General features: G+C 46.9%; 1 protein-coding gene across 1 annotated transcript in view; it reads left to right on the forward strand.

The window, feature by feature from the left end:
* Window positions 1-15,624, forward strand: part of TCP1 (t-complex 1) — a 176,731-nt gene that overhangs the window by 45,442 nt on the left and 115,665 nt on the right. Inside the window, exon 3 of the mRNA XM_033939260.1 lies at window positions 5,304-5,432. Coding sequence (XP_033795151.1) covers window positions 5,304-5,432 — 129 coding nt within the window. The remainder of the gene's footprint in view (window positions 1-5,303; window positions 5,433-15,624) is intronic.

The following is a 15,624-nucleotide window of genomic DNA, read 5'->3' on the forward strand; positions in this document are numbered from 1 at the left end:
TTATGTTAGAACCATGGCTGAGTCAGTAGTACGCCTAAGATAAGCCTCCATAGAAGAGATCTGTAGAGCTGTGAATATGGTGCCATTTGTCCGCACGTTTTGCATTTCACTTATGAATAGAGGAAAATTCCTGATGCTACAGCTGGTTTGGTCAAGATTAGTTCATGAGCATTAATTTGTGGTTTAGAATCCAACTATTTTTCCTGTCTATTTTGGTTTTCTTCCAGGCTGTCTTTCCCCACCCCCAAATGAAAAAAAAGCTCTTTGGCTTTGCTATTACAAGCTTAGTTATTCCCTTCATATATCACCTATCCTGGTAGGTAGGTATTTCCATATGTGAGAATTGATATCCTGCTTGTTGAAGATATTTTCTGAGGATAGCAGGACAGATATTTTCAATACTCGCTCACTTCCCTAAAGAGTTCTATCAACTGTTATCTTGGTTTTACACCACGAGAGCAGACAGGAAGGTGTACACATGTGCAGTGGATTTTTCCAAAACCTACTGTACAATGTCTTAACCCTGTGGAATGTCTCCACACTACAGCTATATTGGATGACTTGATCCATATGTGAGAATGTGTCCTGCTGTCCTCTGAGAACACCTGCTGCAGCCCAGAGGTACCTCAATGGCAGCAAGGGGGGAGTCGGCTCAGGACCTGAGATGTTCAGTGCTTTTCTATCTAATCTAATCTAAACCTTAGGTTTGTATACCGCATCATCTCTACATTCGTAAAGCTCGACACGGTTAACAAGAGTTAGGGTAGAAAGGAACTCCAGTGGAGGGAAGAGGCAAAATGAAGAGAAAATTTAGAGGACTAGAATAACCAGAGAGGGAGGAGGAGTTACATTTTTGAGAATAACCAGGTTTTCAGATGTTTACGGAAGAGTTGGAGGGAGCTCAGATTCCTAAGAGGGGAGGTAAGGTTGTTCCAGAGCTGAGTGAGTCTGAAAGGGAGGGAAGAACCTAGTTTTCCTACAAGTGAAACGCCTTTTAGAGAGGGAAAGGAAAGTTTCAGGTTTTGGGTGGATCTGGCGGAAATGGGTTTAGAGGAGTTCCAAGAAAGAGGAATGAAGGGAGGGAGGATACCGTGTAGGATCTTGAAAGTGAGGCAGGCACATTTGAAGTGGACTCTGGAGATAATCGGAAGCCAGTGGAGCTTGGATAAAAGCGGTGAGACGTGGTCGAATTTGCTTTTTGCGAAGATAAGCTTAGCAGCGGTATTCTGAATCCGCTGGAGCCTTTGAAGGTTTTTCTTTTTTAGGCTAAGGTAGATAGAGTTGCAGTAGTCCAGTCTGGAAAGGATGGTGGATTGGACAAGGATGGCAAAGTGTTTTTGATGGAAACAGGATCTCACTTTTCTCAGCATGTGAAGGCTGAAGAAACATTTTTTTACTAGGGAGTTGAGGTGGTCATTGAAGGAAAGTGTAGAGTCAATGATGATTCCCAGAACTTTACTAGAATATTCAAGATGCAGAGTGGGGCCAGAGGACAGTGGGATTGAGGTGGGCAGTTGGTCCAATTTTGGGCCGAGCCAGAGAAGTTTTGTTTTAGATTCTTTCAGTTTCATCTGCACAGTGTGGGCCCAGGATTGAAGGTTCGATATACATGAGGATATATTCGCCGAGAGGTTGGTGAGGTTCCGGTCGGTCTCGAGGAGGACAAAGATGTCGTCTGCGTAAGTGTAGAGTGTTTCAAGGGGGGAGAGATGGAGGAGTTTAAGGGAGGACATATAAATGTTGAAAAGGATAGAGAGCGGTGAGCCTTGCGGGACTCCACAGATCGGGTTCCAGGGGGAGAAAGAAGTGCCCTTCATGTTGACTTTGTAGGAGTGGGAGCGTAAGAACTTCGAGAACCAGTCAAGGACTGTGGAGTTTATGCCTATCTCGGTGAGTTGGAAAATTAGAATATCATGATGGACGACATCAAAAGCTGCAGAGAGGTCGAATTGAAGAAGGACGGCGAACTTGTTGCGAGAATGGAGATATTGAACTTCTGAGATTAAGGAGGTCAGAAGGGATTCGGTGCTGAAATTGGGACGGAAGCCACATTGGTAGGGTTGAATTTGGTGAATTTCTTAAGGTAGGAAGATAGTTGAGTGGATATGATGGACTCTAGCATCTTGGTAAGAAGGGGAATGTTAGCTATTGGACGGTAGCTGGATGGTGTAGAGGGGTCAAACTCAGGTTTTTTCAGTAGTGGGGTTAAGGAAATATGGCCCATTTCTGGGGAGAAGAGACCTGAATGGAGGGCAGAGTTTATGAGAATGGTAAGAGATGAGATGGCCTGAGGGGGAGTGTTCTCGTAGAGGTAGGAGGGGAAAGGATCCAAGGTACAGTTGCAGGATTTCAATTTGAGGCAGAGATTATAGACCAGGGATTCGGAAACAAGTTTGAAGGAAGACCAGGATCTGTCTGCTGGGATAGGGTAGGAGTCTGTTGGGATAGGGTTGGGGTCAATTGGAATCAGAGATTTGTAGGAGATTGCAGGTGGGAAGGAGCGCCTCAAGGTGGAGACCTTATCGTTGAAGAACTTTGCTAGAGAATCGGCTGAGGGGGAGGAGGGAAGTATGGAGTCATTTTTGGAGGTTAAGGAATGCCAGATGTTAAATAATGTACTACTCTGATTGTTGGATTTGGAGATTTTGTCACCGTAGAAGTTTTTCCTTGCTTTTTTTAGAACAGTATTATAGATTTTAATGTTGACCCTCCAGGAGAGTCTGTCTGTAGGGGATTTAGATTTTTTCCATTTTCGTTCCAGAGCACGGCATTTCTGTTTCAGTTCTCTGTGGTATGGGAGGTACCAAGGGGCCTTACGGGAGTAGGAAATGGTTTTAGTGGAGAGAGGGGCGAGGGAATGGAAGGTGGACTTGGAGAGGGCGACCCAGTTTTGCCAGTTAGATTCTGGTTCTGTAGGTTTAGAGATGGGGGAAAATTTGTCGAGAAAATTGATCCAGAACAGATTGCTCGAGATTTTTTTTACGGAAGGTAATAGAATTTGAGGTGCGGGATGGGGGCCCGAGATGTGACATGAAAATGGGGAGACAGAAGGTCCCTAGGTAGTGGTCGGACCTGGGGACAATTTCCCAGTGAATGTCGTCGGTTGAGGTTTTGTGAGTAGTAAGATCTAGAAAGCTGATGAGGTCTAGTGTGTGGCCTTTTTCGTGGGTTGGGGAGAGTGTGGGGGGGGGGGAAAGCCTAAAGCGGAGAGGAAGCTATTAAATTCGGATGTATCCTTGTTGGTGACATCGTTAAGGTGGAGATTGATGTCTCCGATGATCAGTAATCTTTTGAAATTTGAGGAAGGCGTTTGTAATGGTTTCAAAGACGAGTTCGGAGGAATTGTTCCAATGGGCAGGTGGGCGGTATAGAAGCAGGATACCCAGAGGATGAGGGTGGAATTAGTCATTGACTGAGGCTAACATGTATTCTAATGAAGAGTGGCTGCCCTTTTCAAGGAGTTGGACATCGAAGAATGATTTGAAAAGGAGGGCCAGGCTGCCTCCTCTTCGGTTGGTTCTGGGAGAGAAGAGGCCTTGGTAGCTGTGGGAACAGAGTTCGTTTTGAGTAAATTGGTCATCTTTTGTGATCCAAGATTCTGTGATGAATAGGAATCCAGGGTCAGAATCCTCGAGTAGGTCCTTCAAGATTTGTATCTTATTGCAAGCGGATCTGGCATTGCAATAGAGCGTTGGGACTGGGGTGAGAGAATGTGAGGCAAGGTTGGGGGGAGTGGAAGCGAGGACAGGTTTTAGAGAGGCATGGTTGACTTTGCGAGGGTTTTTGTTGGATGGGTGGTGTTTGGGGCGTATGAGCGTGGGAATTCTGAGGCCAGGGCAGATATTGCGAGCATTTGTAGAGTCGAGGAGGTTGGGGGCAGGGGGTGTCAGGCAGGGGAAAAGTTTGAGAGAAGAGCAGAGTAGGAGAAGAAGGAGCCATGAAGGTGGCTTCATGATGAGAGATTAGGGATCTATGGGTTAGATGGCCTGTTTGAGGCGTGTGAGAGTAGGTTAAGGATGGAGGAGCGACTAGGTAATAATGTACTAGATATCAGCACAAACGATATTGGACAGATCTAGTAAAGCGTTTCTGAATTGGAGTTATTCTGAAAATGATCTCGTGGAAGGGGGATGAAGATTATCTGGCTATCAAATCGGTATTCAAATTAGCATAGATTTTTGGATACAATAGGCATTTAACAAATTAGTTAAGAATTGACAACAATTTTCAAAATTAAGAAGACAGCAAGCATTTAACAAGTTATAAGATTCAACAGGTATTTAAGATAATTTTTTGATTACTTTTGCTTTATGTGTATATATATATATTTTTTTGAGAGCTAGTAAATGAACTTTACAGTTGGATGGGTTCACGATTATGCTTAACGATGAAAGATTTCACAATTAGACTTAAACATGGGGAAAGTTTCCCCTGCTGGCTCGGGGGGTGGGCGGAGCGGTGCTCTTGAGACCCGCCAATGTGGCCGCTGGTTTCGGTTGGCGATAGCCCACTTGAAGGGAGAAAAGTTTCCCCTGCTTCCCTTTCGATCTCACCTCTGCTGGAAAGGGGGAGGGGTGGAGATGAGGCCAGGTGCCCTGCTGGAAAAGGCTCCCGAAACTGGCCGCTGGTGCCGAGTGCCGTTAGCGCTGCTTCTCTTTAGTTCTCTCTCCTGCTGGAACGGGGGAGGGGTGGAGATGAGGCCAGGTGCCCTGCTGGAAAGGGCCGCTTGGAGGGAGAAACTGGTCGTTTGAAGGGAGAAAAGTTTCCCCTGCTTCCCTTTCGATCTCACCTCTGCTGGAACGGGCTTGCAGCTTAGTAGGTGTTTGTAGCAGGTTTTGCTGCTTCTGCCATGCTTACCACAATTACTAGGTTGCACTAGTGGTCATGAGGTTGATTTAGAAAGGAAAGTATGTCTGAAATCCAAATCCAGTACTACCTGCAAATTTCATACATGTGTAAAAAAAAAAGCCTTTTTTCAGTTAAAGCCAAACTTTGACATTGTCTTTTAGAATGACTCAAAGAATAAATCCCTAAGAACTGTAAGTTGTAGAATTTAAATTTCCATGTGCTTGATCTTTTATGGTGATGGGAAGGGATTTTTTTATATAGCTATATAATTTGCTGGTTTCTAAAGAATTAAGTACATGTACCTAAATTTGCTTTTTAAAATATTTGCTTTAGACACCATAACCAGTTTGGAAACAAATCTTGCATGCTTTAGAATGGCTGGTTTAGACTGATGGGGGGGAAAATAATTTGTTTTCTAACTTGGTGGTGTTATGTTTTCTCTTCTAAATATTTAGGATGTCACCATTACCAATGATGGTGCAACTATACTGAAATTGCTTGAAGTGGAGCATCCTGCTGCTAAAGTACTGTGTGAGCTGGCAGACCTACAGGATACAGAAGTTGGTGATGGAACTACCTCTGTAGTAAGTATAGTGTTTGACATGGGTAAGATTTAAAATCTAATGTGGCTTTTCTAAATGTCTATGCTTTTTAAGGTGTTAGGTGGTCTCCCTCAAGATCTGTTTTGTCATATATTGGCACAACAAAGAGAGTCGTGAAGATGAGATGTAAATAATTCAGCCACAGGTATAAAGTTCAAAGTTCACTTTATCCCAGGACAAGCAGGCAGCATATTCTTAACACATGGGTGACGTCACCGACGGAGCCCTCGGTACGGACCTTTTTAACTAGAAGTTTCTAGTTGGCCGCACCGCGCGTGCGCGAGTGCCTTCCCACCCGACGGAGGAGTGCGTGGTCCCCAGTTTCTTCGTTTCCGCGGAGCGAAGAAGACGCGCATGTTTTTTCAACGGCCGTTGAAACCACTTTTTGCCTTCCCGCTCGCGCTTTTTTCCATTTTTTTACTTCCTTTGCCTTCGGGTTTCTTTTTTCTTTGCTTTGTAAAAAAAAAAAAAAAAAAAAACTTTGCTTTTTTTCCCCTTTTTTCGTTTTGCCCCGGCGGGGCCTGTTGCCATTATACAGGCCTCGGGGTTCGATTTTGCGGAGGCCGTTTTCCCCTTCATGCCCCCGCAGGTCGGTTTTAAAAAGTGCCAGCGGTGTGCACGCCCGATCTCCCTCACTGACCCACACAATTGGTGTTTGCAGTGTTTGGGTCCGGAGCATCGGGCGGACTCCTGTACCCGCTGTGCCACTCTTCAAAAGAGAACCCTTAAAAACCGAAGAATTCAGCAAACTCTCCTCTTCGGCACCGGGTCGGCGATGGACTCCTCGACATCGACAACGGTACCTCAGAAATCGGCACCGTCTACCTCGACACCGCCCGACCCCACATCGGCGTCTCTGGCGCCAGGTAAGCCGGCTAAGAAGCCTTCCTCTTCCCTTGAGCGCCCTCCAACTACGGTGGCGACACCGACCTTGCCGGCATCACACCGGTCCCGCAAGCGCTCCGCCCCAATCTCGGTGAGTGCCTCGTCATCGGCCTCCTCATCGCCGGGGCGTGGAGCGGCATCTAAGGAACCGAAGAAAAAGAAAGCGGTTCCGATGCCACCCCTAGATGACCGTATCTCGGCCATCTTAAAGGCTCAACTCCAGGAACAATTGCAGCAACAGCTCAAAAACCTGTTGCCCACTATCCTGGCACCGCTCCTTCCGGTACCAGACCGGCCCGAGCACCGTACCGAGCCCCCGGTATCCACCCCTGCGGTACCCATCAATACTTCCATGCCGATTCTTTCGGCTGAGCAGCTTCATGCCCATCCAGTGGTGCACTCCCATACCACATCGGATCCTCCTCGGCACCAAGCAGTGCGTCATTCTTCCCGGGACCGGGATCGACGCCGGTCTTCCTCTCCTGGTACCGTTTCGGTGCGTTCGGGAAAATCTTTATCCAAGACCCGTCATACCTCACCTTCCACCCCGGTGTCTCGACATGCACCCGAGGTCCGGGACCCTGACTTATGGGAGGAAACCCCTCTCGGTACCGAGGAGGATCCCTCCTCATCTGAAGAGGACCCGTCGGCACCCGATGCCACCTCCAAACCGGAGCAGTCCTCGTTTTCTAAATTTCTGAGGGAAATGTCTGCAGCCCTGTCCCTTCCTTTAGAATCTGACTCAAAGAAGTCTCAAGCCTTCCTGGAGGCTTTAGATTTCGAACAGCCTCCTAAAGAGTTCCTCAAGCTCCCCGTGCATGACATCCTACGGGAGACCTTTTACAAAAACTTAGAGAATCCCCTTACGGTACCGGGGGCTCCACGTAAGCTGGACAACCTTTATAGAGTCATCCCTATTCCGGGGTTCGACAAATCTCAATTGCCCCATGAGTCCCTTCTTGTTGAATCCACCTTGAAAAAGACTCAGGGCTCCAGTGTCTATGCATCTACCCCTCCTGGCAGAGAGGGTAAGACCATGGACAAGTTTGGCAAGAGGCTCTACCAGAATGCCATGCTGGCCAACAGGGCGAACAACTATTCGTTTCATTTTTCGTTCTATATGAAACATTTAGTCCAACAGCTGTCTGCCCTTCAAAAGTACCTGCCGGAGCGCAAGGTTCCACTGTTCCAACAGCACATCTCTGGCCTTCTTCAGCTGCGCAAGTTTATGGTCCGCTCGATATACGACTCCTTCGAGCTCACCTCCCGTGCCTCTGCCATGGCCGTTGCCATGCGCCGCTTGGCCTGGCTGAGAGTCTCCGACCTGGACATCAACCACCAGGACCGTCTGGCCAATGCCCCCTATCTCGGGGATGAACTTTTTGGAGAGTCACTGGATTCCACCACCCAGAAACTCTCCGCCCATGAAACAAGGTGGGACACCCTGATCAAACCAAAAAAGAAGGCTCCGCCTGCCCGACCTTATCGACCTCAGTCATCTTATCAGCGCAGGTTCTCAGCCAGGCCACTCAATCCGCCTCCTCAACAACCTCGGCGGCCCCGTCAACAGCAACACCATGCACAGGCTCGTTTTCAGGCCACTCAACCCTCCAAGCCTCTTCAGCCTGCTAAGCAATCCCAGCCCTTTTGACTCTTCTCTCCAGGGCATAGCCAGTCATCCACCTTCGCTACCTCTTCCACTACCAATCGGAAGTCGTCTCACCATATTCTCCAGCCGTTGGGAGGTCATCACATCGGACCAGTGGGTCCTCAACATCATCCGCCACGGCTACTCTCTCAACTTCCAGACTCTTCCACCGGACAACCTTCCCGTAGAGTCTGCTTCACACTCATCTCAAACCCCCCTCCTCCTGAGGGAGGTTCAATTCCTCCTTCTTCTCAATGCCATCGAAGAAGTACCTCCAGATCAAAGGGGTCAGGGATTCTACTCCCGCTACTTCCTGGTTCCCAAAAAGACGGGAGACCTCCGTCCCATTCTCGATCTCAGGGACCTCAACAAGTGCCTGGTCAAGGAGAAGTTCAGAATGCTCTCCCTTGCCACGCTCTACCCTCTTCTTGCTCAACACGACTGGCTATGTTCCCTGGACCTCAAAGAGGCCTACACTCACATCTCCATCAATCAGAATTCTCGCCGCTACCTGCGGTTCCAGGTGCTGCACCACCACTATCAGTACAAGGTGCTACCGTTCGGCCTCGCTTCCTCACCCAGGGTCTTCACCAAGTGCCTTATAGTAGTGGCGGCCTTTTTCAGGTCTCACAACCTCCAGGTATTCCCCTATTTGGACGATTGGTTGGTGAAAGCACCTACGTCTCAACTTGTGCTACAGGCTACTCATCACACCATCTCTCTCCTCCACCTCCTGGGGTTCGAGATCAATTACCCCAAGTCGCATCTGATTCCCACCCAGCGACTTCAGTTCATTGGAGCAGTTCTGGACACCACACTAATGAGGGCTTTTCTCCCCTCCGATCGTCAGCAAACCCTGCTCCACCTCTGTCGTCAGGTGCTTCTGCATCCCTCCATTCCTGCCCGTCAGATGATGGTCCTCCTGGGTCACATGGCCTCGACGGTGCATGTCCTTCCTCTGGCACGTCTCCACCTTCGCACACCTCAGTGGACCCTCGCCAACCAATGGTCACAGACTACGGATCTTCTTTCTCATCCCATCTCTGTGACATCATCTCTTCAGCAATCTCTCCAATGGTGGTTGAACTCCTCAAATCTTTCCAGGGGTCTTCTTTTTCATCTACCCCCCTCACTCTATGATCATCACCAATGATGCATCCCCCTATGCGTGGGGAGCTCACCTGGGAGATCTACGCACCCAGGGACTTTGGACCCCACAGGAGCGTCGTCATCACATAAATTTCCTGGAACTCAGAGCCATGTTCTACGCCCTCAAGGCTTTCCAACATCTTCTCTGCCCTCAGGTTCTCCTCCTGTGCACAGACAATCAGGTCGCCATGTACTACATCAACAAGCAAGGCGGCACCGGATCTCGCCCCCTTTGTTTGGAGGCTCTACGCATCTGGACCTGGGCCACGGACCGCAATCTCTTCCTCAAAGCGGTCTATATCCAGGGCGAACAGAACTCCCTGGCCGACAATCTCAGCCGCATCCTTCAACCTCACGAGTGGACGTTGGATCCTCCGACTCTACTCTCCATCTTTGCTCGATGGGGCACTCCGCAGGTGGACCTCTTTGCAGCACCTCACAATCATCAGCTGCCCCTCTTCTGCTCCAGACTCTTCTCTCCTCACCGTCTGGCCCCGGATGCATTCCTACTCGATTGGAGGGATCGATTCCTGTATGCCTTCCCTCCACTTCCTCTGATGTTGCGGACCCTGTCCAAGCTCCGCAAGGACAACGCCACCATGATTCTCATCGCCCCTCGGTGGCCTCGTCAACACTGGTTCTCCCTCCTGCTCCAACTCAGCTCCAGGGAGCCCATTCCTCTTCCTGTGTTTCCTACTCTACTTACACAGCAGCATCAGTCTCTACTGCATCCCAATCTGTCTTCACTCCACCTGACAGCTTGGTTTCTCTCGGGCTGACCTCTCCGGAGAATCTATCTCAACCGGTCCGCCTCATTTTGGACGCCTCCAGGAAACCGGCCACTCTCCAATGTTACCATCAGAAGTGGACCAGATTCTCCTCGTGGTGTCTCCGGCATCATCAGGAACCCTCCTCTCTAGCGGTGGAACTTGTATTGGATTATCTGCTCTCGCTGTCCAATGCTGGCCTCAAGTCTACCTCCATCAGAGTCCACCTCAGTGCCATCACTGCGTTTCATGAGCCTATTCTAGGAAAACCCCTCACGGCTCATCCTCTGGTTTCCAGATTTATGAGAGGTCTCTTCAATATCAAACCGCCTCTCAAGCCTCCTCCTGTCGTCTGGGACCTGAATGTGGTTCTCTCAGCACTCATGAAACCTCCGTTTGAGCCTCTTGCCACAACTTCGCTCAGGCTTCTTACCTGGAAGGTGCTTTTCCTAATTGCCATCACCTCTGCCAGGAGGGTTAGCGAACTGCATGCACTGGTTGCTGACCCACCGTTCACTGTTTTTCACCATGACAAGGTTGTTCTGCGTACCCACCCTAAATTCCTTCCCAAGGTGGTCTCGGCTTTTCACCTCAACCAGTCCATTGTGTTGCCCGTCTTCTTCCCTAAGCCTCACTCGCATCCTGGGGAACAGGCGTTGCACACGCTGGATTGTAAGCGTGCCCTTGCTTACTACCTTGATCGTACCAGAGCTCACCGAACGTCCCCTCAGCTATTTTTGTCTTTCGATCCCAACCGTTTGGGTCGTCCTGTCTCCAAACGGACACTTTCAAATTGGCTTGCTGCCTGTATTGCATTCTGCTATGCTCGGGCCGGTCTCTCACTGGAAGGAGCTGTCACGGCCCACAGAGTCCGAGCTATGGCTGCTTCTGTAGCTTTTCTCCGTTCCACGCCCATCGAGGAAATCTGCAAGGCAGCCACTTGGTCCTCAGTTCACACGTTCACTACTCACTACTGTCTGGATGCGTTCTCCAGACGGGATGGACACTTCGGCCAATCTGTGTTACAAAATTTATTTTCCTAATGGCCAACCATCCCCCCTCCCTCTTTGTTAGCTTGGAGGTCACCCATGTGTTAAGAATATGCTGCCTGCTTGTCCTGGGATAAAGCACAGTTACTTACCGTAACAGGTGTTATCCAGGGACAGCAGGCAGATATTCTTACGTCCCACCCACCTCCCCGGGTTGGCTTCTTAGCTGGCTTATCCTAACTGGGGACCACGCACTCCTCCGTCGGGCGGGAAGGCACTCGCGCACGCGCGGTGCGGCCAATTAGAAACTTCTAGTTAAAAAGGTCCGTACCGAGGGCTCCGTCGGTGACGTCACCCATGTGTTAAGAATATCTGCCTGCTGTCCCTGGATAACACCTGTTACGGTAAGTAACTGTGCTTTATTGATAGTAGCACTGCAAGGATTCGAAGACTCGACACTGACAGTGTTTCGGCATCTATGCCTTTGTCAAGAATCTACTGATCCGTGACAAGTTAAAAATAATAATAAAAATAATATGAAACACATAATATAAACTAATAAAATCATAATTAATAATCACATCAAGCTAATAAAAAAGTAGTATTAAACAGAAAAATGATAAAATCAATTAGCAAAGACAAATAGATCAATACACTGACATTTTGAAAACAAGATATAAGTAAACATATTGTTAGACATAATCAGATAAACATCTATTAGACGTACACAAGTAATAAAGAATAAAATTATAAAGATAAATAATGTTGGACATAATAGTACTGAGCCTTAAAAGTTCTGAAAGTTTTTAAAGAAGTAGAACAGGTAAAATAGTGGTAACAGTTCATTTTAATAAGTTTTTTCTTAGACTTGGAACACAGATGTGTATGAAACTTTCTTCCCCTGATATTAGGTGGAAGCTGTTGAATTGATGAAGCTGTAGCAGCTCCCCAATGATGGGAATTACAATTAGATATGTAGTACTTACCATATATACTTGAATATAAACTGAGATTTGGGGGCCGATAGAATGGCCCAAAAGTGGGGGCCTTTGTTTTTATTCGAGCCTCCTTTTTGATGGTGCTTTTTTCCTCCCTTCCCCACCTAACCAATGCTGCTAGTTTTCACCCCACACCATCCCACCCCCAATATCCAGCACTGCTATCCTCCCTCCCCCTCTAATGACTGACACTGCTATCCTCCCTGATGACTGGCATTGCTAATTTCCTTCCTCCCTCCACCCTGATGACGAACACTCCTATCTTCCACTACCCGCTTCCCCTGCCCTGGGCTGACATCACAGTTCCGGGGCTCAGGAAGCTGACGCTTTGTGCTGGTGAAGGGCCTTGTGCGTCTGCGCATGCTCAAGACTTGCTGGGCTCCCTTCAGAAATCCCAGAGAGGGTGGAAGCCAGCAGATCTTGAGCATGCGCAGATGCTCAAAGCCTTTCACCAACACAGAGCGTCAGTGTTGGCTTCCTGAGTCACGGAACTTTAAGTATGATGTCAGTCTGGGGCAGGGGGGAACAGGTAGTGGCCTAAACCACTGTTATTTAATTCTCCTGCTCTGCCATGACCTCCTCTGTTCTGTTCTTTTGCCGCGGTCTACCCCCTTTCGAAGAAACTTCTTGTTTCTACTTGGATGGACTACAGCAAAGGAACGGTACAGAGGAAGCCACGGGCAGTGCAAGAGAATTACTCCCTTGCCTGCAACCATGTAGTTTTTGTGGTGAAGGGAGCATTGGAACCAGGTGGAAAGAACATTTGGTGGAACTTGGGGGGGGGGGGGTGAGAAGGGAGAAATACTGAATGGGAGGGGCAGAGAGGAGAGGAAGGAGATGGAGGGAAGAGATGGTGCACATGGATGGAGGCATAAAAATGGAAAAAAACTGAATATGAAAATCAGTGCCAAAGATGGATATATAGTGCAAGATGTAAAGGAGGAGAGGAGAGAAACAACAAATGCATAACAGAGTTAAGAGCAAAGAGGGTAACAAGATCAGAAAAATAAAATCGCCAGATAAAGGTAAGAAAATATTTTTATTTTCAGTTTAGTGATTGAAATAGTCAGTTTTGAAAATTTACATCTGTTTTTTTAATTTGAACTGTTCAGGAAGATATGCTTTTTATTATTTTTTTTTTTTTTGTGGTGTACTGTGTGCAGAGTCTGGCATATTAAGGTTTCATTTGTGTACAATAGTACTTTTAATTTATGGGTTTGTATTTGAAAAGGGTTTTTCTGTTTTCTGCATGTGTAACTGAGGCCGAGTATTCTGGTGGGGATAGAAGTTAAGAAACTTTGGTTGGTGTTGTAGCCCCAAGTAGGAAGATATTTGTTGGCTCTTCAACTTTTTTGACTCAAAACAGCCCCAACTGAAAAAATAGTGATTATTTATGGCATTACTTACGACACATACCCAAATTTCTAATCTTGGTTTATATTCAAGTCAACCTTTTTTCCTCCTCTTTTTTTTTTGGGAAAAGGGTTACCTCAGTTTATATTCGGATCAGTTTATATTCAAGTATGTATGGTAACAGATATCCAGGACAGTAAAGGGAAAATAGAGAAACACGTTATCAGGTTAACTTCTAAACTGTTGAGTTAAACAAGATAGGTTATACTTTTTTAGGTTTATTCTGTAAAAGTGTCTCTCAAACTTTTTTTAACTCTGGCACACTAAACCGGAGCAAATATTTTTCTTTCTTTTTTTTCATAACTTTATTTATGAAATTTTCATAACAGAACACAATCAAAGGCAATGCAAAATGCAAAAAATCAAAACAGTAAGAGATACAGGGCTTCCCTTCCCCCCCATCCAAAACCCCTATAAGACCATTTCACAAAGCAAAACTAGGTAGAGTGTTGCCTCCATTGGAGATTTGGGTCCCAAATCTTATGATAAGCTAAGAGTATATTATGCTTCAATGCAGTAAGGTGAGACATTAAATGTAAATAATCCAAACAAGAGTAAACCGTTTGAAGGGGAGGCATCCTGTGAGTACGCCAACACTGCGCCAAAGCAAGTCTGGCAGCTGTAAAAGCAAAGGCTGCCAATTTCTGTTCAGGTGACAAACCAGGAACTCCCACATTAAGTAAACAACATTATCCCAGGACAAGCAGGCAGCATATTCTTAACGTATGGGTGACGTCACCGACGGAACCCTGGTACGGACACTTTTAACTAGAAAGTTCTAGTTGACCGCACCGCGCATGCACGGGTGCCTTCCCGCTCGACGGAGGAGAGCGTGGTCCCCAGTTTCTTCGTTTCCGTGGAGCGAAGAAGACGCATGTGCTTTCAACGGCTGTTGAAATTTTCTACTTTGCCTTCCCGCTCGCGTAATTTTCTTCCTTTTTTGCTTTTTTCCCTTCGGGTTTCTTTTTCGTCCCAAAAAAAAAAAAATTCTTTAATTTGTCTTTTCCTTTATTTTTCTGAAAGCGGTACCGGTGCCTCCTCTGGACGACCGCATTGCGGCCATACTCCAAACTCAATTACAGCCGCCGTGCCCCAAGTCTGAGGTAACGGATGGGAAGCATCAAAACTATTGAACACTAACCAACAGTGGCACCAATAAATGTTGAAAAATTTTATAAAATTTATTAGTAAACCCGTCCAACCCAGGGGCAGTATTTAAAGAGAGAGAGAGAGAACCACCTCCGCAACGGTGATAGGTCTAGATAACTGTGCTGTCTCCCCCTCAGAAAGAGTTGAAAGTGAAAGCTGTCCTAAATAGTCCTCTATTTCCTGGTCTAGGGAGGCTGGGTCAGCTTGATAAAGTTCACTATAGAACTGCAAAAAAGCCTTTTCCATATCTGATACCAAAGTACAATAGGTACTCGATGAGTCATAAATACCCAAAATATCATTACGAGTGGCCCGGGTTTTCAATCTATTCACTAAGTCTACTACCCCTATTGTTAAATTCAAAATATTCCTGTCGTGTCTGACGTAATGCCACCTCACATGCTAGCTAGCTCAAGATTTTTCAAATCCAATTGAGCATTTTCCTGAGTAGTTCTCATCCGCCCCCAGACCTGGGATTCAAGATCATATAGTTCCTTCTTTTTAGCCTGCTCCTCCCTTGTTCGTAACCGCTGAGTGCTTGCAAAGCAATTACTTTCCCTCTAAGCCCCGCCTTGAATGCCTCCCACAATAGTATGAGATGGATATCATTGATATCATTTAATTCAAGGGAGTCCATGATATCCTTCGTCATTTGCAACACATTGGAGGGGTCTGCCAATTAAGCAATCATTAAATCTCCATTGTGTGATCTTACGGGGCCCCCCTCCCCCTATCAATAGCAGACTAACCGTGGAGTGATCCGCTAAGATCGTAGTGTGAATCTTACAACAGCGTACTGTTCAACAGATAACCCCATCTCCCAGCCAATAATCAATGCGGGAATCGATATTGTGAACAGCAGAATGGAAAGTATATTCCCGCTCCCCAGGATGTTTTATACGCCAAATATCATGCAGCCCCCAATATAGGAGCAGCCGTTGAAACCCAGTATGATCGACAGGGGAGTTAGAATTCTGACGAGAAGAATTATCCAACCGGGGGGTCTAGGATAATATTACAATCCTCCCTCCCCATTAATAATAAACCATCTAAATGAGGGTATAAAATCTCATCAAGTTGTGTCAAAAATTCCCCTTGACCCACATTTGGAGCATATAAATTGCAAAGGGTATACTTCTGATTGGCAATAGTGACCCCCAGCAATAAATAACGACC

Source organism: Geotrypetes seraphini, chromosome 3 (genome assembly GCF_902459505.1).
Source record: "Geotrypetes seraphini chromosome 3, aGeoSer1.1, whole genome shotgun sequence".
In the NCBI taxonomy this organism is placed as follows: Eukaryota; Metazoa; Chordata; class Amphibia; order Gymnophiona; family Dermophiidae; genus Geotrypetes; species Geotrypetes seraphini.